Source organism: Myxocyprinus asiaticus, chromosome 45, assembly GCF_019703515.2.
Source record: "Myxocyprinus asiaticus isolate MX2 ecotype Aquarium Trade chromosome 45, UBuf_Myxa_2, whole genome shotgun sequence".
NCBI lineage: Eukaryota > Metazoa > Chordata > Actinopteri > Cypriniformes > Catostomidae > Myxocyprinus > Myxocyprinus asiaticus.
In genome coordinates this window covers 25392420-25418656 of record NC_059388.1, presented here as the reverse complement: position 1 = coordinate 25418656, position 26237 = coordinate 25392420, and the positions used below count along the sequence as shown (strand labels likewise).

The window sequence follows — 26237 nt, the reverse complement described above, 5'->3', positions numbered from 1 at the left end:
GCACTTAAATATTGACAACCTCAGAGCGAACAGATGTGGACTGCAAGCCACATTAATGGGGTCTTTAAAGCAAATCAATACTGTATATAGACAAGGTTTTTATTGCCCTGAATGACGATTCAAAACATACACTCACAGACACACAAAAACACTACTGTTTCCATTTCCACATTATTACGTTTTTGGTTGAAAACCCAGTTTTTTGTTTCCTAGCATCATTGCTTTCCAAAGTATGTGGTGCTAGAGAGTGTTTTCAAAAATCTCTTTATTTTTTTCTGTACTCTCAGACTGATTAGATAACAGTTGACAGTTTGACCTCTTGCTCAAGTATTAAAGTGAAGAGCGAATGTTCCTTCAGTACAGTTCTGTGTTTTTATAGGTTTAATGTTCTGTTACATGAAAGGACAAAAATTATCTATTTGTAAAACCATAAGAGAAAGAATAGTGATGTTGTGGGCTGTGACCTGGACAACAATGATAAAGAATAGTTTCAGAGAAACAGAGAAAGCAGGAGAGAGGGTGGAAGTCTGGTCAGTTGGCTGATTGACGTAACCTTGATGGATTGCAGAATGCCCCTGTCGTTCAAACACTACAATCACACACCTTAACGTATAGAGAGTGTGTCAGCTCCTGGATCTAATGCTGTGAAGTCTTTGTTGCACACTGTAAAAAAATGAATTGCATTTTATCAAGCTTATGAGGGTTTTTGAGTCACAGAAACTCAAAATTTGAATTATTTTGCATCTACAGTAAATAAAAACACAATACACCAATAATATCCCCCCAAATGTTGTCCCAACTAGTCTAACAGAGTTTTCTATAATAACTATTTCATATTGAACAATGTTGCTGATTTGCAAGTTCCCAGCATGCATTGCAACATGAATAAATGATGTGGTTAGTGTTATAGGCTTATTTTTTTTGCTGTTTTCTGACTTTTTATTTATGCTGTTTTTTTGTTTGTTTTACCACTGTTAGTCAGTTGTTGTGTTGAATGTTTGCTCAACAATTTTTTTTTTTTACAGTGCAATTTAAAGAGATCTCTGATCTCTCCTTTCAACATTCAGTTTGTGTCCTAAAAGATGGTTTGCTGGGTTCAGAGTTTAATTCACCCAAAATAATTTACTCACTCTCATGATGTTACAAACCCGTATTACTTTCTATTCTTCTGTGGAACATGTTCATACTGATCTTTTTCATAAAATTAATTCATATAGTCACCAGAGGCTGCTCCAAAATAGACAAAAAGCATTATAAGATTATTATAAAAGTAGACTTTATATTAAGTCTTTTGAAGCCATACGATCAGTGTATGTGACAAACAGCCGTAATTTAGGTAGTAATTCACTGAAAATCTTCCCTTCTTCTATAGCTCTAACATCTCATTCACATATTTAAGTGTCATATGGGGCAAATGATGACACTCATTTTTGGGTAACTATCCCTTTAAGAGTGTGTACTATGGAATCAGAGAGCTCCAGCGCCAAACTGACACTTCAGTGAAATGTTGTTCTTAGTGAACTCCTACAGTAGCTATGTTATTTAAATGTGCAAGGGAGATGAGGATAGGAGAGAAGGGTTATAGGAAACAAACATTTATTTGCTGTCCTCATTTCGCCCCCTGGAAACGTCATTAGAATTTGAATTCCAGCATGTTAATTTGATAGTTGGCTGGGAGCCTGCCCCTCTTTTCCCCTGTTAATGGGTTGTGCTGGGTGAGTGAGTGTGTACATGTGTGTTACAGAGAGAAACATGAAGAACAGTTTGGCATATGGCTTTGAGATGGATATTTAAAAAGTACCAATCTGCTTTCTGTATGATCTAAGGGATGCAGTTTAGAAATCCTTTCAATAACTCACTCTAAATGCATGTGTATTTTTCATTGATTCAGTTTTTTCATGGATGTTGGACCCCACCCCATAGACTCTACCACACCTTATAAGACACCTAATAAAAATAAATAAAAAGGAAGGATAAATGGAGGGAAAGAGAAAAGAACAGGAAAGGGGACAAAAAAATTTGCTGGGAAAATCCAAGTTGCTCTATTCCAAGCCTAGTGCTTTCCACACCCTCAATGGATCTTATGCATTCTGAGCTATGTCTAGTCTGTGTAAGCAGCAAGGAGGTCTAATATATCTAGAGAAAACTATCCGTTAACATTCCCATTCATATTAGCGCCTTTACATGCACACAATACGCTTTTAACTAGCAAAAAATATCTTATTTAAAAAATCTGACAATGCATGCAAACTGCATTAACATGATTAAAAAAAAAATCGGGTTATTCTCTGATTTTAAAGTCAAAACGTAAACAGGCATGCGCACAACACATGCGCACATTGCAATAGCCGGTAATGGCGTTTCGATCAGCACGCATGATTTTTGCCCATTACCCGATTTCGCGTTGCATGTAAACACCTTTACCACCGTTCTTACCACTTTATGTTTATACAATGTCGGCCACTGTTGTGCACATGACTGTTTACATTTTGATGTCAAAAGTAGAGGATAGAAGAAATTAGCAACAACAGCCATTGGCTAAAACATCTATTAAACACATACTATATACAGCTGAAGTCAGAAGTTTACATACACCTTAGCCAAATACATTTAAACTCAGTTTTTCACAGTTCCTGACATTTAATTGTACAGTAGAAATCATTCCCTGTCTTAGGTCAGTTAGGATCACTACTTTATTTTAAGAATGTGAAATGTCACTACTATATCTGGAGTCATTAGTTCGAATCTAGGGTGTGCTGAGTGACTCCAGCCAGGTCTCCTAAGCAACCAAATTGGCCTGGTTGCTAGGGAGTTTAGAGTCACATGGGGTAATCTCCTCATGGTCGCTGTAATGTGGTTCTCGCTCTCGGTGGGGTGCGTGGCGAGTTGTGCGTGGATGCTGCGGAGAATAGCATGAAGCCTCCACACACGCTATGTCTCCGCGGTAACGCGCTCAACAAGCCACGTGATAAGATGCACGGATTGAGGGTCTCAGACGCGGAGGCAACTGAGATTCATCCTCCACCACCTGGATTTAGGTGAGTCACTGCACCACCACGAGGACCTAGAGCACATTGGGAATTGGGTATTCCAAATTGGGGAGAAAAGGGGAGAAAATTTTTTTTTTTTGAAATGTCAGAATAATAGTAGAGAGAATTATTTATTTCAGCTTTTATTTCTTTCATCACATTCCCAGTGGGTCAGAAGTTTACATACACTTTGTTAGTATTTGGTAGCATTGCCTTTAAATTGTTTAGCTTGGGTTGAACGTTTTGGGTAGCCTTCCACAAGCTTCTCACAATAAGTTGCTGGAATTTTGGCCCATTCCTCCAGACAGAACTGGTGTAACTGAGTCAGGTTTGTAGGCCTCCTTACTTGCACACACTTTTTCAGTTCTGCCCTCAAATTTCCTTTCGGATTGAGGTCAGTGCTTTGTGATGGCCACTCCAATACCTTGACTTTGTTGTCCTTAAGCCATTTTGCCACAGCTTTGGAGGTATGCTTGGGGTCATTGTCCATTTGGAAGACCCATTTGCGACCAAGCTTTAACTTCCTGGCTGATGTCTTGAGATTTTGCACAAGTCCCTCCTACAGCAAAGTACCCCCACAACATGATGCTGCCATCCCCACGCTTCACGGTTGGGATGGTGTTCTTCAGCTTGCAAGCCTCACCCTTTCTCCTCCAAACATATTGATGGTCATTATGGCCAAACAGTTCGATTTTTGTTTCATCAGACCAGAGGACATTTCTCCAAAAAGTAAGATCTTTGTCCCCATGTACACTTGCAAACTGTAGTCTGGCTTTTTTATGGCGGTTTTGGAGCAGTGGCTTCTTTTTTGCTGGGCAGCCTTTCAGGTTATTTTGATATAGGACTCGTTTTACTGTGGATATAGATACTTGTCTACCTGTTTCCTCCAACATCTTCACAAGGTCCTTTGCTGTTGTTCTGGGATTGATTTGCACTTTTCGCACCAAACTACGTTCATCTCTAGGAGACAGAATGCGTCTCCGTCCTGAGCGGTATGATGGCTGCATGGTCCCATGGTGTTTATATTTGCGTACTGTTGTTTGTACAGATGAACGTGGTACCTTCAGTCATTTGGAAATTGCTCCCAAGGATGAACCAGACTTGTGGAGGTCCTCAATTTTTTTCTGAGGTCTTGGCTGATTTCTTTTGATTTTCCCATAATGTCAAGCAAAGCGGCACTAAAAAATTACTTTTAATGACTTCAGCCTAAGTGTATACATCAACTTCTGACATCAAATATATGTTGCTTGCAAAAAAAAAAAAAAAAAAAAATGTAATACACAGCTACGTTTGAATGGAGAAAGCTTTATGCCTGCATAAACATGTAAGCTGAAGCTAGCCACCCAAAGCCTGAGCCCCTGATAAGTGCCCTTAAGGGATAAAGAAATAGTTACAAGAAATATATGCACAATTAATGTGTCATTCCAGAAGGGGTCGCTATAATCTTAGCAGCAGCTTGAAAACAACCTTTGCTTTGCAGTTAATGTTTTATGAAAAGCTACTCTCACTGCAACAGTAGAATCTGGAACAGCACTAGTGCTACATTTTCCAGTTTTGTCTTTGAGGTTAAATTTGCTTAATTGTGTAGAATAGATTTTGAATTTGCATAGAAATGACAGGATAACGCAGGCGTGTGAAATCTAGATGGCAAATGTAATTAAGTTCTTTGCTGTGGTTCTTTTGTGTGACATCCTGGTCTCTGCATTTTCACTGAAGAGATAAAGTCCTTTTCCTCTAAAGATCAGTTCTGCACTGTAGTTGATTTTCCTTATCAGAGTCAACATGCAGCACCCCCTACAGGGCAGTTTGGATAAATTACAGTCCTGCAGCTGTGTTAGGATGCACATTACTCCAAGCTTCATTTATGCATCTCAAGTCTCACTGTTAATGACAGTAATACACACACCTTATAAAATGTATATGAACTGTATCATGGTACCTATTGATTGCCATATTCATAAACCGTGGTGTTTTCATTAGGGATGGGCATTTAATGTAATTTTGTAGTTGAGTACTCTAACACAAAAAATTAAGGTGCAACAGTGCTAAAAGCCCCCTGGGGTAAAATCCAAAATTTCTTCCAAAACACTAAACAGCAACAAAAACTACCACAGTACTTTCCTTAAGACCTGTTTTGTCACTCACTATACACTGCAAAATAATCCTGATCCATAAGATCATTGCATGAAGTGTCTAAAGTTTGATTTTAAGGTACAGTAATTTGATATTATATTTAATAATTTTTTAAATGTTGTACATTTTTGTAGCTAATGAGAATCCCTGAAACTAAGGTTCATTTATCTCATTTATTTTGAGACAAAATACTTATTTGTCATATTCAGTTTTGTTCAAGGTGGTCAAAACAAAGTTTTTTTAATAACTGTCCAATAAATGAAAGGATATTATTTAAGGGTAAGTGTAAAACTTTTGGTATAGTTTTTGTTCAGTAATCTCTAGGTTCTTTTAGTGGGCTCTCTCCCTCACTCTGTCTCTCTCTTTTCAGTGTGTCTGGAGGTGAGTTGTTTGACCGGATTGTGGAGAAAGGTTTCTACACAGAAAAAGACGCCAGCACACTCATCAGACAAGTACTAGATGCTGTAAACTACCTCCACAGTATGGGCATAGTACACAGAGATCTCAAAGTGAGGAAACACAACATATACCGTTATTAGTCTGGTTTGATACGGTACGTTTTATTTTAATGTGTTTATCTTCTCTCCTTAGCCAGAGAATCTTCTTTATTTCAACCCTCAAGATGGCTCAAAGATCATGATCAGTGATTTCGGCCTGTCTAAGATGGAGGGCACCGGAGATGTCATGTCCACGGCCTGTGGAACACCAGGATACGTGGGTAAGAATCCCCAAAAGGGCCATATTCTACAGTAATTTAGCTTTTTTTTTTTTTTTTCACTAATACAAAAATATAATTCTGTCCACTGAATGATTACTAAATTCACATACAGTACCATTGTATTTACATGGTACTACAAGGTACTTCAAAGAATACCTCACTGTAGTATTATCAAAATCCAAAAACCTTTTTGTTTGTAGAGTTTTGGACAGTTAAATTCAAGCAACTAAGCTTGAAAAGGATACAGAAACTGCAAATAAAATGCATCATGAGTAATCAGAGTAGTAACGCATCTCTAGCTGTAATGAATATATTAGTATATTAATATATTAGTATATATATATATAGTATATTTAACAGATATTTTCTAGATAATTTAAGGGATAGTTCATCCAAAATGAAAATTCTGTCATTTTCTCACCCTCATGTTGTTCCAAACCCTCTTGACTTTCTTCCGTGGGACACAAATGGACATATTAGGCAGAATGTACCCTCAGTCACCATTCACTTTCATTGCACCTTTTTTAAAATTTTTTATTATACAACAGAAGTCTCCTTTTGCATTCCATGGAATAGAAGAACGTCATACAGGTTTGAAACAACATGAGTAAATATTATAGAATTGTCATTTTTGGGTGAACTATCACTGTTCATGCATCCATGCACATGCTTTGCTGTCCTGTGGGTTTTAAATCTCTGTATAGCATTGTGTTTTTATGCCAACCTGTTCATGCCTGTGTGTTTAAGAGTCTTTGTGGGCAGGTTTCCATGGGAACAGTGTTAAAATGGCCCTGTGGTGGCCATAAAATGAAACTTCAACCAGTTGCATCCTGGGCTGGAGTCAGACACTGATGTGTGTTGTAATGTTTGTCTCTTCAATGGAATTCACCTTAAGATGGACAAATACTAGACTTTGCTGCTCTGAATGATAGAACCACACAGGAATGTATTCTGTGTGTGTTTCTGTGTATGTCTGGCTAAATTGTCTGGCTTTCCCTCTTTTGTCTTTAAATGGTAACAGTCTCACGCTCTGAGCCCTCCATCATCATCTTTTACCCTTTAGCTAATTTTTTCACTCACTCGCTCACACACACAACTTTAGTAGACACTTAAATGTTATGATGGGATTATATGAATAATAGCCCCCAAAAAGCTTTGGAATACATCCAATACAACATTCCTAAGAATGGAAAGAAAAATTTAGTTTTGTTAGAGAGACTAATTAAAAGCATGTTTTTGTTTGCACACACTTTACAATAAGCACACAATTCTTAAAGGAATAGTTCACCCAAAATTAAAAATTATGTCATCATTTACTCACCCTCATGTTATTCCAAACCCATATTACTTTATTTTTTTGCAGACTGTTCTCACAGATATTTTCCATACAATGAAAGCCAGGGTCTGTCAAGCTCCAAAAAGGACAAAAAAAACCACTATAAAAGTAGTCTATATGGTTCATGCGTTATATTTCAAGTAGGGCTGGGAAATTTAACGTGTTAATTTCTGAGATTAATTAATGACTGTTAAATAGAAATGTCATAACATATCGATATATCCATTATTGATCGGCACTTTATTTTATCTATATATTTTTAAGGCATCAATACTGTATATTAACATAAGCTGACATTTAAATTAGAAGCCTAATTTGTGTGCTTTCCAATGGCATAATAGCTTTGGGAAACCACAAGGGGGAGATATAACATTTACCAAAGCCGGTCGTCGGTACGGGAGGCACAGTTGCAGTCCAAACTAGGTTGTGGATGGTCACTATACACACAAAAGTTAGAAAGGTTTTTGCACTTCAAAAATGAACAAAGTGACGTTGATGAGTTTGCAGGTTAGTGTATGAAACTGGTGTAACTGCGCAAACTGAACGATTAGAAATGGCGATATTTATTATGAAATTTATCTCTGTGTAGCACTGAGTAAGTTTCATTCAAGCTGTCAAACCACAAAAATACATACTTTTAACTGTAAATACATTGTGTAGGCTATATGAAAGAAACATACACAATATATCATCCAATGATGGCTAGAGTAAATATTCTTTTTCCTTTGATAATGATTTGGGTCAAATTTAATGGAAAACTAAGTGAGTTGCCAGACATGCCTTATTTATATCTGAAATAAATCTCGATAAACATCGGAAAAATCTTCCGATAAACGATGCGTGGAAAAGGCATCGATCCCAAGCCTACTGTTTAACGCATTAAAAAGAATTAACGCAATTAATGCAGTATCCATTTGTTTTTGTTTTTTTCAAGCCATAGCTTTGTGTCACTGATGTCAAACCTCGATTGATGCATCTTAAAGTGGCATTTTTGAATGAGCACAAGATTTTAGAGCTACAATGGGGGGGAAGATTTTCAGTAAATAATGAATGAATAATGTCTTCTGTTCCTCACACAAATCTATCGTATGACTTCAGAGGACTTTGAATAAAACACAGGTCATATGGGCTATTTGAATGGAGCTTCTTTGTCCTTTTTGGAGCTTGACAGCCCCTGGTCACAATATGCATTCATTGAATGGAAAAAAGCTTTTGTGTTCACCAAAACTGTGGGTGAATAAATTATGACAGAATGTTTGGGTGAACTACTCTTTTAATGTAGCATGTAAGTGTTGGAGGGAAGTGTGTCTTAAAGGTCATGGTGTTTCTGTGACTTCTGTTGGAAATGTGCTTTGTTTAATTTTAATAGCATTTTGGAGAGCAGCTTTTATAACCAACAGAATACCGTATTTAAGTACTGCACAGTGCACACACACTCACAATAGTCTCATCTAGGATAAGTTGAAGCCCTAAACCACAGAATCAGAGCTTTTGTGTAGTGAGTGAAAGTAGTCAGTTTGAGTTTTTTTGCTTTGTTCTGTGGATGATGAATTCCACAAAATACATCATACAAGTGTTATTGGCAACTACCAGACTGACATGTAAACTTGTATGTCTCTTCTCAGCTCCAGAGGTTCTGGCACAGAAGCCGTACAGTAAAGCTGTTGACTGCTGGTCTATCGGAGTCATTGCCTACATCTTGTAAGTACCTATACTGTTCCTTTCTCAACAGCATTGTCATTTTATAAGCTGTGGAAAGTGAATTAAAGTGACCCATCTCTCCTGATTAGCTACAGATGTTGCACCCCAGTTTGCTGGGACTCCTTATATGGTGGTATTGTTTTGCTGCGGTTTAAGTCAGTCATTAAAACAGAGAAAAGAAAGACAGACAGAGAAAGAGAGAAAGTTAATGTCTCACATCTATACAAGATATTAAAGGAATATTCCGGGGTCAAGAGAAAATTAATGTCTCACATCTATACAAGATATTAAAGGAATATTCCGGGGTCAATGCAAGTTAAGCTCAATTGACAGCATTTGTGTAATAATGTTGATTTCTTCAAAAAATCATTTCAACTTGTCCCAAAAAGCAAAAATTTGGGTTACAGTGAAGCACTTACAATGGGTATGTTAACGTGATTTGAGTGTGATCAAATTGCTTACTAACCTTTTCTGTGTAAACTTGTATCCAATTTTACAACTTCGTTGCATGACAACGCAATGCAATAAACCCTGTAATCCCACAAAACTATGATTTAAACAGCTCAACAATCAACTTTTACAGCTCAAATAATACACAAGTTTTTACAAAAGAATTAATTTAAGTGATTTTATAAAATTATAAGCTTCACATTTCTGCCTTTAAACCTTCCAAAAATTGGCCCCATTCACTTCCATTGTAAGTGCTTCACTAAAACCATGATTTGAGTTTTTATTATTATTAACAATTTTTATTGATTCCATTCAACTAATTAAATAAACATAACAGAAAATGCAGAATCAAATTATATAAAATTAAACCCTTCCTCCCGAACATTCTGTCCCCCTCCCCACCCGACACAAACATACACCCCAGTGGTCACAAATATTTAGAAACATAAAAAAAAAAAACATAAAAAGAATACTTTCAAAAAACAATAGAATTACACACACACACATTTAAAACTACAAATCCCTCTTCACTGCCCCTCCCTGAGAGCCTTCCAAAAAGGCCAAATAGCTGCCCCATTTTTTATCAAATTAACCCAGGTTGCCCAGCCTTCTATACGACATCTCCTCAAATGCCACTACCATGCCCATCTCCGTGCACCACTCTCGAAATGAGGGCGCTCCAGCTGACTTCCATCCCCTAAGAATAACCGGTCTGCCAATCGTAACACTGGCCAGGACCCAATTTTTTATGTATTTATCCCCTATATTAATGACCGCCCCATTGCCTAAAATACAGAGTCTGGGGCAAAATGAAATCTGAGTGCCCAATACGTCACACATAAAACTCTGAACCCTCAACCAAAACTCTTGGATCTTAACACACCACCAAAAAACATGGGTTGTGTCCCCATCTTCTGATTGGCATCGCCAGCAGGTAGGTGTGTCTTTAAGACCAAGCCTATACAATCTAGATGGGGTCCAATAGAATGGATGTAAAATCTTAAATTGCATAAGGTGCACCTTTGCATCTCTAGATGCAGACTTAATGTTTTTTAGAATCCTAGCCCACACTCCCTCCTCCAATACCAAGTTTAAATCTTTCTCCCATAATCTCTTGAGAGAAGCCAAAGCTCCGTCCCCCAGACTCTGAATTAGCAGAGAGTAATACACTGATGCCTCATGACCTTTTCCAAAAGCAGTAGTCACCGCTCCCAGAGTATCTGCCGCATTAGGGGGGTGTATGCTACTCCCAAAAATAGTACAGAGTAGGTGGCGCAGCTGTAAATACCTAAAGAATTGAGACCTGGGAATCCCAAAATGTTGAACCATATTTTCAAAGGATCTCAACACTCCACTCTCATGTAGGTCACAGAGCATATTAACCTCCCTCAAAATCCAATCTGTCCAGCAGAAAGGGAACTTATTAATACATAATTTTGGGTTCAGCCATATGCTCGAGGCAACATTTAAATAAATGTCTGAATTAAACACTCTAGACACTTTTGTCCATACCGAGTGCAAATGCGAGATAATGGGGTATAACTTAACTTCTCCGGTTAGTTTGATAGAAATGCTTTGCAGTGGCAAAATAGGGGCAAGAACTTCCTGTTCAATCCAAAACCAGGGAGGGGCTCTCTCAGGTGGAAGCGACCAATGAGCCAAATGTCTGAGACCAAATGCATAATAATAAAACAAAATCTTGGGTAAGAGTAGCCCACCTTTGTCAATCGGCCTATGTAACTTACTGAAATGTAATCTGGGAGGTTTACCATTCCAAATGAAGGACTTCGTTATGCTTCAAATAAGTGAGGGGGACATCTATAGAGAGAGACTGTAGCAGGTAGTTGAATTTTGTAATACAGTTCATTTTAATAACATTAACCTTCCCAGTCATAGGTAAATGTAATGAAGCCCATCTACCCACAATGCTCGAAAACCTTTTTATTAAAGGGTCAAAATTAACTAAATATATCACACAAATTTGCTGGGAATAATATACCCAAATACTTAATGCCCTGTTTGGGCCACTAGAAGGTGCCCTGCTGAAAAGCTGTTACCTGGCATTATGCTGTCAGAGCCAAAGCTTCAGATTTAGACCAATTCACTCTATATCCTGAGAACTTAGAAAAGGAATGAATAATTCTGTGGAGGCAAGACATAGATCTAGTAGGGTCGGAGACATATAATAAAATATAATCTGCGTAAAGCAAAAGCTTATGCACCACACCTCCCGCCACCACCCCTGGAAAATCATCCTCCTTTCTTATCACGGCTGCTAATAGTTCCAGGGCAAGACAGAGCAATAAGGGGAAAAGAGGACAGCCCTGCTGGGTGCCTCTATCCAGAGTAAAATAATCTGAAATTAATCCATTCGTTTGAACCGCCGCTACCGGGTGTCTATAAAGTAACTTAATCCACCCAATAAAAGTATTCCCGAACCCGTACATTTCCAAAATCTTAAAAAGATAATCCCATTTTACCATATCAAACACCTTTTTGGTGTCAATTGAGACGGCAGCGACCGGAGTCTGATCATTCACCACTGACCACATGACAATAATGAAATGCCTAATGCTATCAGAAGAGTTATGGCCCCGAATAAACCCCACCTGATCTATATGTATAAGAGATGTCATAACTTTACTTAATCGATTAGCCAACATTTTTGACAATATTTTAACATCTAGCTGGATCAGGGAAATTGGACGGTAACTCTTACACTTGCCAGGATCTTTGTCCTTTTTAAGAATCAGACTGATCCGGGCTTGTGTTGGCGGAAGCTTTCCATTCTTTAATGATTCCGTATAAACTTCTAGCAAATGTGGAGTCAGTTCTGCAGCATAAGATCTAAAAAACTCAGCGGCAAATCCATCTGGCCCCGGAGCCTTGCCTGTATGCAAGGCCTTAATTACCTCACCAAGATTTGAGCTTTATTTTTTTAAAGAAAATGAGGGTGAGTCAAAACTATTGTTTGTTGTAATCAACATCATGCCACAAATGCTGTCGATTGAGCTTAACTTGTATTGAACCCAAAACATTCCTACAAATTTCCCAGAATATACCTTAAACTGATGAAAGATTTCCAAGGTACAGTGATGGGATCAGGTGGTAAGACCATTTTTAAATATTCCATGGTACTGAATAATCACCACATTCATATATCATGGTATTTACATAGATCTCCAAGGTACTTCAAATAATACCACGCTATTACAATGGTAAATGCCCCCAAAAATCATGGCAATACCATGGTACTTTTTGCTAAGTGTTATCTCTATTTCAACCCTGTTTCTCATTCTATCTGTGTGTTTTATTCTATTTTTCAGTTTCAGAATGTTCACAAGGTTACTGAGAATGTGTCACAAAAGCTGTACATTTCAAATGAGCTCTGGCCATCTGGACTCCTGTGTGTGTGTGTATTAGTGTTTTGTAAGTCTTGTGTGGAGGCAAATTAACATAAAAACGAGTGCTGCATCACCTGTTCGTATCGTTTGTTATTGCAATTCTCTGTCTACATGTCTTTTTTAATACTTCTTTCGGATTGCTCTGGGGCAACTGTGCCAACACAAACACTAAGACTGTCTGTCAACAAACTGGTGAAGTTCCCATCACTCCCACTCACGGCTGTCCCAATTTGATAGATTAATATGTTTATGGCCGAGTTTGTTTATGGTTTCCACTCTCACTTGGACTGCCATCTTCTGTGAACCCTTATGGTCAACAAGAAATGTCATTCACAGCCATTTGACTTCCTTAATGCTGACGTGTGAAATGTCTGCCCTACTAGTGTCACTAAATGGAATTGCCAGCTGAGTTTTAGAAACATAGCAATATAACGTTGAAAAAGACAGTCGAGGCAAAGTAAGGCAGAGTAAGTTACATTTTGATGAAAATTACAAAGACTTTTTTTTTTTTTTATATGGAATAATGTACTGAAGAATCATGTACAATAAGATCAGTAATGTTTATTAAGAAAATAAATAGGGTCAAATTTGATGTAATTTTGACTTTAAGTTGAGTACTTACATTATACGAGTTTGTGTTTAACGATAACCATCTGTGCCCACCTCCACCTCCAAGCCAACTGTCCGCTCTAAGTCAGATCTCATGGTTGGCTGGCCTCCTCTCAGGTGTGATTATTGTAATGACAACCAGCCGAAACCGTAGCTAATTCTCTTAGCGTCTGATTAGCTAACCCAACGTGAAGAGAGAAAAACACAAAGGTAATAGAGTAGAAATCAGGCAGAAAATTACCATCCCCTTCCCCCCGACTGCCTCCGTTCCCCACGAGGAGAGGCATTTTAATGGCTTTGATGGGGTGGGGGGTGGGGGGGGGGGTTTGATTTAAGCGGCTCAGGTTTAATCTTCTATCTCTCTTTTCCCAGTGGGCTTTATGGTCACTGATTTGCAATTGCTTAAAAGGAATGTTTACTGTTGAATCAAAGTGTGCAACAATGTGTTTATAGGAAATTACTAGTAAAGAAGAGATAAGCTGTGCTATTAAGTGTTAAATCTGTGTAATCCTTAAAAAGCATTTAGTTTGAATGTTTGGTAGAGTTTACATCAGATAACAATATCGACGATGATCGTAAGTTGGACAGTGGTAACTTCAATGAATGAAAATCTTCACATACTTCACATATAGACATTTAGAATTATGTTGGAGCTAAAAAAAAGTGTACATTCTAGATTAACCATTTTTTAAAGCCAAAACCAGACCAGAGTTAAGCAAAGTTTTCCTGACATTTCTTGTCTTCTCTTAAAGACTGTGTGGTTACCCTCCCTTTTACGATGAGAACGACTCCAAACTCTTTGAGCAGATCTTGAAAGCTGACTATGAGTTTGATGCGCCATACTGGGATGATATATCTGATTCAGGTATGTGTGTGTGATCAGTATTGGAGGGATGATATCAGATAATTTTTGTTTATAGTATGAGCTTGGGTGTTTTTAATTATATAGTTGGATATGAACCACATCATGATCACAAATTATGTAATTTATAGATCTATATCATAATCTACACTGCCTGGCCCAAAAAATAAGTCGCTGTTTGTATTTAAATAAGCAGATACCTAAGAGCCTATGATTGGATCATTATTGCAGTGATTAATATGTTTCAGCTGGCAACAATTCTTTTAACCCTAACTGATGCAGTGTGCAGCTTCTCATTTTTTAAATAACCATGTCAGAAGACGTATCCCATTGTTGTGGAAAAGATGTTACTGTGTTTCAGAAGGGGCAAATTATTGGCCTGCATCAAGCAAACAACTAAGGAGATTGCTAAAATCACTGGAATTGGGTTAAGAACTGTCCAACGCATTATTAAAACCTGGAAGGATAGTAGTGAACCGTCAGCTTCGCAGAAGAAATGTGGTTGGAAAAAAACTTGAATGACCGTGATCGGAGATCACCAAAACGCTTGAAGTCACATCATAAATAATCGACAGTAGAACTCACGGCTATGTTTAATAGTGAAAGTAAGAGCATTTTCACACACACAATGCGACGAGAATTTACAGGATTGGGATTAAACAGCTGTGTGGCCACAAGAAACCACTTGTTAGTGAGGCTAATCTGAAAAAATGACTTTAATTTGCTAGGGAGCATAAAGATTGGACTGTGGAGCAATGGAAAAAGATCATGTGGTCAGATGAGTCCAGATTTACCCTATCCCTAAGTGATGGGCGCGTCAGGGTAAGAAGGGAAGTGCATGAAGCGATGCACCCGTTATGCATAGTGCCCACTGTACAAGCTTCTGGAGGCAGTGTTATGATCTGGGGTTGCTTCAGTTGGTCAGGTCTAGGCACAGCAATGTTATGCAGTAATAAAATGAAGTCAGCTGACTACCTGAATGTACTGAATGACCACTTTATCCCATCAATGGATTTTTTCTTCCCTGACAGCACAGGCATATTCCAGGACGACAATGCCAAGATTAATCAGGCTTACATTTTGAAAGAGTGGTTCAGGGATCATCAGGAATCATTTTCACACATGAATTGGCCACCACAGAGTCCTGACCTTAACCCCACTTAAAGTCTTTGGGATGTGCTGGAGAAGACTTTATGGAGTGGTTTGACTCTCCTGTCATCAATACAAGATCTCGGACAAAAATTAATGCAACTCTGGATGGAAATAAATGTTGTGACATCGCATAAGGTTGTCGAAACAATGCCATGAAGAATGCGCATCATAATTAAAGCTAAAGACGGTCAAACGAAATATTAGAGTATACGATTTTTTTTTGGCCAGTCAGTGTATAACATACACACACACTTATTCATCCATGTTAGCCCCACATGCTACCAGTAAGAGTGGAAAAACATAAGTATGATTTACAGAAAACTTTGAGTGTTCTCTTTGGCATCCAGTAAATACCATGGGCACATGACAGATGTGTGTCTGGATCTGTCAATACTCACTAGCACCATGACATTTTTCCAACCTACGAATTAGAAACAGTTAATCAATCTCTACTGACTACTGACTGGCTACTTTAAGTACTCTAAATTTGGTGTCACATAAAGGACAAATGTGTCATACATTCAAATTTAGTGTCATGAGACATAATTTATAATTGGATGATATGGTGATAATGGTGAAAAAAAATAAATAGCTTTTTACACAATTTGTATCTTTAGTGCCCTAAAATGTTTTACTCTTCAGCAAGCTAATCATATGTTTCTCTTGTATGTATATTTTTCTTTTTTGTTTAACCTACAGCAAAAGACTTTATCAGTTGTTTGATGGAAAAGGACCCTTCAAAGCGATACACGTGTGAACAGGCCCTTCGACATCCCTGGTGAGTCCAGTACCAGTACCCTTGTATTCTGTGTTGTACAGGATTATATACAGTAGGTGTGTATATATTGAGACACATTATTGAGAGAGGTTTGGATGCCTATCCTAACCTTGGATAAATATCCTAACCATAAATCACAACTTTTTAAAAAATATCTAAAAAGAACCTAATATAAAGCAATAAGCCGTGAGATGCTGTGTGTTACAGTAATTTTACCATCATTAATCATGGTAAAATCACTAACACACAGACTCGAGTGGCTTATTAATTTTATAAAACGGCAGAAGGAGCAATATTATAAAAGATACAAAAATAATTCAATTCATTATTAATAATAATTACAATAAATGTGTCACGTTTATGTGTTTTGTTCATGTTTTGTGTTCATGTCTTTTATTTAATTCCTGTTTCATTGCCATGTCATGTGATCTGTTCCCTCATGTGATCCTCTCTTGTTCCATGTGTTTTGTTCTCATTGGTTTGTGTTCATGAATCTTGTTATCTTGTTATCAGTTCTGTTATGTCATTGGTTCATGTTTCATTGTCTTATTATTAGTTCAGTCTTGTGATTGGCAGTCTTGTGTCTTGTTTACTTGTTACCCATGTCTGTGTATTTAGCCCTGATGTTTGCCATTGTTCTGGGTCAGATATTGTTTGTGTAGCGTTGTGTCAAGTCAAGTCAAGTCAATTCAATTCCATGTTTATGTTTTGTTATGTTTCATGTTTGGATGCCACTGTAAATAAACTGTACTTGGGTTCTTCACATAATCATCGTTTTCGTCTGCCTGTCATTGCCAGCGATCGTTACAGAATACCTGACCAAACTATGAACCCAGCAGTCCAGCTCCTGCGCCTACGTCAGGGGAATCATCCCCTGGAGGATTATGTTGAGGTGTTTTGTGGACTTTGTTGCCAGGTGGACTTTAATGATATTGCCCTCAAGGACTTTTTCCGTTTTGGGCTGAATGAGCCGGTCTCCTTCCTGATACATGACGGTCGAATCACCCTCAATCTGGCTCAGTTTATTGACTTGGCCCTGCAATTGAGCGGTTCGTCTTTCACTGTGGGTGTGGCTGAGGGGGAACTGTGCACTCCTACAGTGACTGCCATGTCAGAGCCATCCACGGTCATGGCCGCCGGGCCAGGGTCCCGCGTCACGGCCGCCGAGCCAGGGTCCTGCGTCATGGCCGCTGAGCCAGGGTCCTAGGTCATGATTGCCGAGCCAGAGTGCCACGTCACGGTCGCAGAGCTTGCGCCACCTTCTGCCCCAGATCTTGAGTCTACTCCATGCCATGTCCCATCCACGCCTCAGCCTGCTCATGCCATGTCACAGTCACATCAGAGTCTATTCCATGCCATGTCACAGCCACACCTCAGCCTGCTCATGCCATGTCACAGTCACATCAGAGTCTATTCCATGCCATGTCACAGCCACGCCTCGGCCTGCTCCATGCCATGTCACAGCCACACCTCGGCCTGCTCCATGCCATGTCACAGCCAAGCTTCGGTCTGCTCCATGCCATGTCACAGGCCCGCCTCTGCTCCACGGTCCAGGCCCACGCCTGCCTCTGCTCCACGGTCCAGGCCCACGCCTGCCACGGCCAACGAGCCACCGTTGCAAGCCTTGTCCATCCCAGAACCAGCGTTGCAAGCCTCAGTGGCCACGTTATGCCATGCTGCCATTCCTACCTCTTCAGCCAATGTTACCACGTGTGCCATGTCAAGTGGCCCTGCCTTGCCATGTTACCACATCTGCCAAGTCAAGTGACCCTGCCTTGGGCCTCCGAGCCTCCGGCTCCACCCTAGCCCTTCGAGTCTTCAGCTACTCTCCGGGTTCCCAGTTCTCCAGTTTCGCCCCTCGAGCCTCTCACGGCTCCACCTTGCATGGCTCCGCCCCTCGAGCCTCTTATGGCTCCACCTTCCACTGGCTCCACCCTGGTCTCACGCCCCAAGCCATGTCTCGCCAGGCCATGCCAACCCCCCCCCCCCCCCCTTGAAATCCATGTGTTTTTGATTGGCTGTCGGGAGCCGCCCCTTGTGGGGGATATATCACGTTTAGGTGTTTTGTTCATGTTTTGTGTTCATGTCTTATTTTGAAAATTGTATTCCTGTTTCATTGCCATGTCATGTGATCTGTTCCCTCATGTGATCCTCTCTTGTTCCATGTGTTTTGTTCTCATTGGTTTGTGTTCATTTATCTTGTTATCAGTTCTGTTATGTCATTGGTTCATGTTTCATTGTCTTATTAGTTCAGTCTTGTGATTGGTTGTCTTGTTTACTTGTTACCCATGTCTGTGTATTTAGCCCTGATGTTTGCCATTGTTCTGGGTCAGGTATTGTTTGTGTAGCGTCGTGTCAAGTATAGTCAAGTTTATGTTTTGTTATGTTTCAAGTTTGGATGCCACTGTAAATAAACTGCACTTGGGTTCTTCACATAATCATCGTCTTTGTCTGCCTGTCATTGCCAGCGATCGTTACAAAATTATTCTTCTGCCAAGTAATATTGTAACTGCAGTTTATATTTTAGATACAGTATATGACGTAGCGAATATCAGCTGTTTTACATTGGCCTCAAATGTGGCTCTGCCAATCAGATTTCAGAGTCCAGACTATCCGTTTCATAAAGTTTTTTTTTTGTTGTTTTTTGTTTTTTTTTACAGCTACAAGTAGAACTCTTGAAAAATTGCTGTACATTGGGTTTCACTTTTTTGTTGTACTGTCATTTTGTTCCTCTAAGACTCTTAAACTGTGCCAGAACAATTAAACCTTAACCTCATAAACAGCACTTAGAGACTGAGTTTTATTGCATGCTATTAGACATTTTAGTCGTATTAGAATGAGACACTATCTGCATCAGTTGGGGATTGTGTGTACGTTATGAGTATCAGGTTGAATTCGGTCTCTTTATTATCATGCGCCAAGATCCCCCTCAAGGGCAGGAGGAAAGCTACTGAATAAACGCTAGACAATTAAGACACTGTGCCTTAATCCCGCATTACATATTCCAAAGCACTAATTGGTAATTAGCACATCCTCTTTAGACACCTTTAGCAAGCCTTTACCAAACAAGGAAGTCTGAAAAAATTGGAGAACAGAAAAGGATAGAAAACCATAGGGAGTTTACGCACTTTGCAGTAAATTAAAGGGCTTCTTGAGAAATTGGAAAGGTGACGTCATTGTAGGTGAAGAGTTGCTAGATTTGAATTCTGACTAACAAGTTTTGACTTTATCACTGTGCTCTCCAGGATCGCAGGGGACACAGCGCTCTGCAAGAACATCCACGAGTCTGTCAGTCGACAAATGCGCAAAAACTTTGCAAAAAGCAAATGGAGGGTGAGTTCTTAAGTGATTTTTTGAATAAGGCCAGAAACATACTATACTCCAGTACGCAAACAGGTAGTTGATGTAAAATTTCATTAAATGAAATAATAATTTTCCATATTTTTTCTAAATATATGTTGTTATATGCTTATATTAATTGTGGCACATCCACACTAATCTGTTTCCATTTCCTAACGTCATTGTTTTCTGAAGTATGCAGTATTGGAGTGTGTTTTCAAAAACTCTCTTTTTGGTGGAGGAAACTTTGTTCTAGAGTGGATGAGAGGCATAAACGTAGCGAAATCAATGCATTTTCAAACGAAAACATGCTAGTGTGGATGTAGCCTGAGAGCCAGCATAGAATATTTGTACTTTTAAAAATGAAAGAAATGGTCACCAGTAACAGGACTTAAGATGTACACTTTCGCTTATGTCCTTATTGTTACCGTGTGCGGTAACACACCCCAGTACTCAAGGGGGTGATAGAGTTACCTTCAAATATCTGTGCCAACTGTATGTAGTTTTTATTCAGGTTGCAAACTATAAATTTATCAACTTTAACTAACTTGCTCTGCAAGATTCTCTCCTAAACTGTTGCTCTGCCATGACAGTACTTGACCTGAAACAGAAAACTTACAGTAGAAGAAGAGTTTATGCTTATAAACTCCTTGAAGCAACACTGAGAATACAACGTATATTTGCGTTGCGTTATGAATTGCAGTCCAACACATTTTCGGAACGCATCGATGATCAAAATCAAACTTGAGTAGCTAGAGTTTGTGTTCATGTAATTGCATAAAATATATTTTTGGGCCTATTTGAGAATTGTGTATCCATTTCACTTCTCTTTCACCAATGACTTGTGGTCTCTGTGTAACAGCAAGCCTTCAATGCTACGGCCGTGGTACGCCACATGAGGAGACTGCAGTTAGGTAGTAGCATGGGGAGCAGCATGGATGCATCTAGCGCCACCAACCAGAACCGCATACTGAATGCAAACCAGACTCCGACCCTACCGCCGATCCAAACATCAAACCAAACTCCAAATGCGACTGCAGCGCTTAGCCAAAACCACAAACCTGCTCTGAAAGCAAATACAATGCTTATTAACGACATGGCAACAGGCACCAACTCTAAAGCACGCAAAGACTGTAAGTGACGTTCAGTGTATTGATTGTTGTTCAAATTCATATGTTGGCCCAGTTGAAATCTACAGACTTTTTCGCATTTTCTGTGCTGATTTTGGGGGGAAAATCGGCAGAATTCTGCTGAATAATATTCAGATTGGACCAAACAATTCTATCAAATGAACGATTCGCTAACAAATCAGACACATCATTATGGCTTGCGAGCAAGTTTTACTCACAAGTTTCACTTAAGCAATATCTAGCGAGATATTTTTAGGCAGAGGACAACTAGAAAAATTTACACTCACTATTGAAATTTACATGAATTTTAAGATTATATCAATTTCCATTACTTTGTCAGGCCTTGGAAATAACAATTTAAAAATTCCCTGAAATTTCCAGGTTTTCCATGAATGCTGTAAATAGAATTGAGATTACTACACTTTATTGTAGCTCAAAGAATATTCAAATATGCCAAAATAATAGCAATACCCCATGAAATGGTTTGACGACCACAGTTTTCTTTTCACATATTTCCTATTCTTTATCAATTCCTATTCTTATTAATAATATTAAACTTTGGATACCCCCATTAATGCAAGAAGAGTGATTCATAATTTAGTCAATTTTTCTGAAAAATAAAGACTATACATTTTTAAATTGTACAGTTTATAATATTAGCTGGGTCTCCATTTGCTTATTCCTATGCAAATTTTGGGATTTCGCATAAAATGCTGAATGGAAATGCCAAGATACGAATAAAATCTCGTATACGCTCATTTGAGGTGGATACATTTTTTATTCGATAAGAACAAATGCACATAAACAACGATGGAAAAAACATTTAGTGAAAAATTCTTTTAGAATTTATAGGAATACAGATGCCCATCAAAAAAGTAATGCGACTTTGCCTCAACAAGCCATTCACACGCTTTCGCTCCAAGACATAAGGCATTTGCCAAACATGAGGTTTGTGAAAGCTTTTTGGCTGTGTGCATAAACCACAATTAATTTATTACATTGAATAAAAGAGCCAGAGTGACTTCCCCAGTGGCTACAACTTCCATTTTGTGCCAATTTCCCCCAAAGTGACGATTTTGTTCTCTTGTACAAATGGGATGGAAACGCTGCTTTATTTGCAAATCATTTTTACAATATTCGGATTTCTTGCATAAATTAAATTCAGAACTTGGATAGAAACATGACCACTGTAAACTTTTAGCTTTTAGACTACACTAGCATATAGATGGCTTCAATAGATTAACAGAACTTCATGGATAAATAACTAGTAACCAGTGAATGATGTTGCACACCATTTGTTTCTGTAGGTACGGCCCCTCCCCACACTTCCTGTTCTCTGGCATCAGCTGCTTCCTCCGCCACCTCAGGGGCGGAGCCCTGCAGGCCACTCCCCCCTTCGGTTGCATCAGTGAGCACAGTGTTAACTGGGACCAAGTGACGCCAGGTTCTGCGGGGAGAGAGCTGGGAGGCCACTGCCCTGTAAGCCCCGCCCCTCAGCCCACTCCTCGCCCTGCCGTTGAAGAAAGGCAGAGGACTGACCCATCACCATAGCAACCACCGAGAGGCTAAAAATGCACTCCACAATCTGACCTGCCATTTAATCTCCAGGCCACTAGAGCATGCAATGCATGCAGTGGCACGCAAATTCCGTCAGAAGGCTTCCATTTTGAGAAGTGAATTTGTGGGGCTGGACAAAACTGTGACGTCTTTGCTATGAATATGCTATAAACCTTGCCAGCCATGTTACCTTGTGGAAAAAAGGAGTTGAAAAACTGCAGAGGTTTCGGTGCGAAAGTGTCTGCATGATTGTGTCCGCCCTTATAAGAAGGCGGCGCCAATGTCAAACAATTCCTACACGTCTAGCTCTTCCTTCTTTCTCTCTGCCCTGATTTCCCTGTTTACTTTATCTGCTCACAATTTTATTGTATTTATTGTTAGCTACTATTTCTGATCTTTCGAGTTTTTTCCACGGATTTGTCATGCTGACCTGCAGAAGTGCTTTTAAAACCGTGTTAGACTGTTTTGCGACATTTTGGAGTCAAGACTTTATTTGTTTGCACATAGGCTGTAAGAAAGAACAGTTAGCTTGAATACTGTAATATTACAGTATACTCACGTATGGATGGGAGATTAATGATTTGAGCCATTAAGATTGGGTTTTAGCATCATGAAGTTTAAGATATCCGTTAAAACATGCAATATGTTTGATTGTTATCTTACTTCAGTGGACTTTTTTAAAACGCAGGGACCGTATGGAACAATCGCAGTTTGACGAAGCTTGTTCCTGCTATACTCCGCTTCAAATGTTTCTTTGAATTCCACATACAATCACAGTCAGTGTTAGATTACGGAATATAGTACAAATGTTAATACTCAACACAAACACACACACACAAATCTCCCAAAAAGCCATGGCAGCGTTTTTCTACACCCAGTGCACGAGTTCTCAGGTAATTCCGCACCTGCACTGGGCACCATAGTGATGGTATCTATCGTACTCCATGGTTCAAGATTGTCTCATCCAGCCAGGATAATGTGAAGACTGTGGATTAGGATGATGGAAAGCTGTTTAAATGTTCCACAGCATTCTCATAACGATTGTATGACAATTTGACCTGGTGGATAAACTAGCAAAGGGGAAGTCTTTGTTTTAAAGACACTTGTGGATCCATTTGGCATTGCGTGTGTTGCCATAGAAATTCATTTCTCAGTCTGAGGTAGTAAACAACTCTTAATTCTTAAAAAAATGAGTTATTCTCAATTCATAATTATAAATATAAGGACTTTTTAGTGACTGTAAACATATTTCCAGTATAATTCAAAGTGGCTGAATTTAAAGCTTTGGTTTAAGGGCTATTGTAAGTTAAGGTTTATTCACTTCCTTGGAGATGGGTGACTGGTTTCCTGTCCCCAGATGGCTTTCATATCATGTGATGTCGGTTTAAAAGTGACTGATGTCTTCTTTTCCCTTTATGGTTTGTCAATATCACAGGAGGAAAACTTGTCTACAGACGCAGGGGTTTATAAGTATGTGACATTTTCCAAAGTGCCATGGAATATCTTCATGCATTTTTCATCAGTTTCATCTTGAATGTTTGTTTCAGTGTAGGCAAAAATGTGACGCTTTTGGCTGTGCATCACTATGCGCGGTTAAAGCTAATGGATTTGTTTTTCAGTTAGGTCATGCATGCACCGTTTTGTCTTCATTTTTTACACTCGAGAGGAGTTTGTAATCTCAGAACAGATATACTCTGCAAAGCATTTCAGAAAATCATTAGGGCAAGATTTATGTTTTGTACATTATGAAATATGTTTTGTTTGAGGTTGTGCTAAGAAAACTGCACATTTATGTTAATACATTGAGTCACAGTGTTAGCATGAGGCGTTTGTTAAGTAATAGTTGTTTAAAGAAATACAAGTTAAGCTCTATTGTTATTATCTGTGACATACTGTTGATTACCACAAGAATAATTTCCACTTGTCCCTCGGTTTGTAAAGATAAACATAAATCGTGTTCATTTCCTATGTCATCTACAAGAAAAGACATTCAGGAAAGTTCCAGAGCATAAATGTGAAGCTTTTTTTTTAAGGGGCCGTTCACATTACATGCATTTTCGTATCCGTCTGGGCTATATTTAAATTGTTTTTCTGTGTAAACATCTGCTAAACTGACATCTTTAACCATTGCACTGCGTCTCACTGTTTTTTGCATCAGTTGCGGTAATGACAATACATAGTATTGTAAACAGGTCATATAAAAACAACTACAACATTTGTATTGAAAAAAGTGAGATGGTGAGTATTAAGGTATCCGTGTTTGAACTTCTCTTGCTGATGCATCATGGCAGAATAAGTCTTTATTTCACTAAAAATGTGTTTTGAAAAGTCAGTCAAAAAGCATTGCGATACGGAGAAATGGCTTAATGGACACCAAGTTTTTTCATTCTATTGTCCAGATTATTTTTAGTTACTGTTTACTATTGGGTTTTGGGTACAACATACATTATTTCAATTTTATTTTGTTTCTACTACATTAAATAGTTCTAATTTTGAAGCTGTACATGTTGCAGTAATGAGAAATGAACCAGAAAATTCTCAAAAAAATCTCAAATAAAACAAAATCCTTTGTAATCTTTATTTGCAAGATGGAGCTCATGTATATACAGGTGCTTCTCAATAAATTAGAATGTCGTGGAAAAGTTCATTTATTTCAGTAATTCAACTCAAATTGTGAAACTCGTGTATTAAATAAATTCAATGCACACAGACTGAAGTAGTTTAAGTCTTTGGTTCTTTTAATTGTGATGATTTTGGCTCACATTTAACAAAAACTCATCAATTCCCTATCTCAAAAAATTAGAATATGGTGACATGCCAACCAGCTAATCAACTCAGAACACCTGCAAAGGTTTCCTGAGCCTTCAAAATGGTCTCTCAGTTTGGTTCACTAGGCTACACAATCATGGGGAAGACTGCTGATCTGACAGTTGTCCAGAAGACAATCATTGACACCCTTCACAAGGAGGGTAAGCCACAAACATTCATTGCCAAAGAAGCTGGCTGTTCACAGAGTGCTGTATCCAAGCATGTTAACAGAAAGTTGAGTGGAAGGAAAAAGTGTGGAAGAAAAAGATGCACAACCAACCGAGAGAACCGCAGCCTTATGAGGATTGTCAAGCAAAATCGATTCAAGAATTTGGGTGAACTTCACAAGGAATGGACTAAGGCTGGGGTCAAGGCATCAAGAGCCACCACACACAGACGTGTCAAGGAATTTGGCTACAGTTGTCGTATTCCTCTTGTCAAGCCACTCCTGAACCACAGACAACGTCAGAGGTGTCTTACCTGGGCTAAGGAGAAGAAGAACTGGACTGTTGCCCAGTGGTCCAAAGTCCTCTTTTCAGATGAGAGCAAGTTTTGTATTTCATTTGGAAACCAAGGTCCTAGAGTCTGGAGGAAGGGTGGAGAAGCTCATAGCCCAAGTTGCTTGAAGTCCAGTGTTAAGTTTCCACAGTCTGTGATGATTTGGGGTGCAATGTCATCTGCTGGTGTTGGTCCATTGTGTTTTTTGAAAACCAAAGTCACTGCACCCGTTTACCAAGAAATTTTGGAGCACTTCATGCTTCCTTCTGCTGAAAGATGCTGATTTCATTTTCCAGCAGGATTTGGCACCTGCCCACACTGCCAAAAGCACCAAAAGTTGGTTAAATGACCATGGTGTTGGTGTGCTTGACTGGCCAGCAAACTCACCAGACCTGAACCCCATAGAGAATCTATGGGGTATTGTCAAGAGGAAAATGAGAAACAAGAGACCAAAAAATGCAGATGAGCTGAAGGCCACTGTCAAAGAAACCTGGGCTTTCATACCACCTCGGCAGCGCCACAAACTGATCACCTCCATGCCACGCCGAATTGAGGCAGTAATTAAAGCAAAAGGAGCCCCTACCAAGTATTGAGTACATATACAGTAAATGAACATACTTTCCAGAAGGCCAACAATTCACTAAAAATGTTTTTTTTATTGGTCTTATGATGTATTCTAATTTTTTGAGATCGTGAATTGGTGGGTTTCTGTTAAATGTGAGCCAAAATCATC

The 26237-nt window shown here is 39.0% G+C and overlaps 1 protein-coding gene across 1 annotated transcript in view; it reads left to right on the top strand.

Annotated features, from left to right (window-relative positions):
- Window positions 1–26233, top strand: part of camk1da (calcium/calmodulin-dependent protein kinase 1Da) — a 70274-nt gene extending 44041 nt beyond the window's left edge. Inside the window, exons 4-11 of the mRNA XM_051688565.1 lie at window positions 5533–5671; window positions 5754–5880; window positions 8842–8917; window positions 14133–14245; window positions 16094–16172; window positions 19418–19505; window positions 20374–20644; window positions 21949–26233. Coding sequence (XP_051544525.1) covers window positions 5533–5671; window positions 5754–5880; window positions 8842–8917; window positions 14133–14245; window positions 16094–16172; window positions 19418–19505; window positions 20374–20644; window positions 21949–22079 — 1024 coding nt within the window. The 3' untranslated portion in view covers window positions 22080–26233. The remainder of the gene's footprint in view (window positions 1–5532; window positions 5672–5753; window positions 5881–8841; window positions 8918–14132; window positions 14246–16093; window positions 16173–19417; window positions 19506–20373; window positions 20645–21948) is intronic.
- The last annotated feature ends 4 nt before the right edge of the window (window positions 26234–26237 follow it).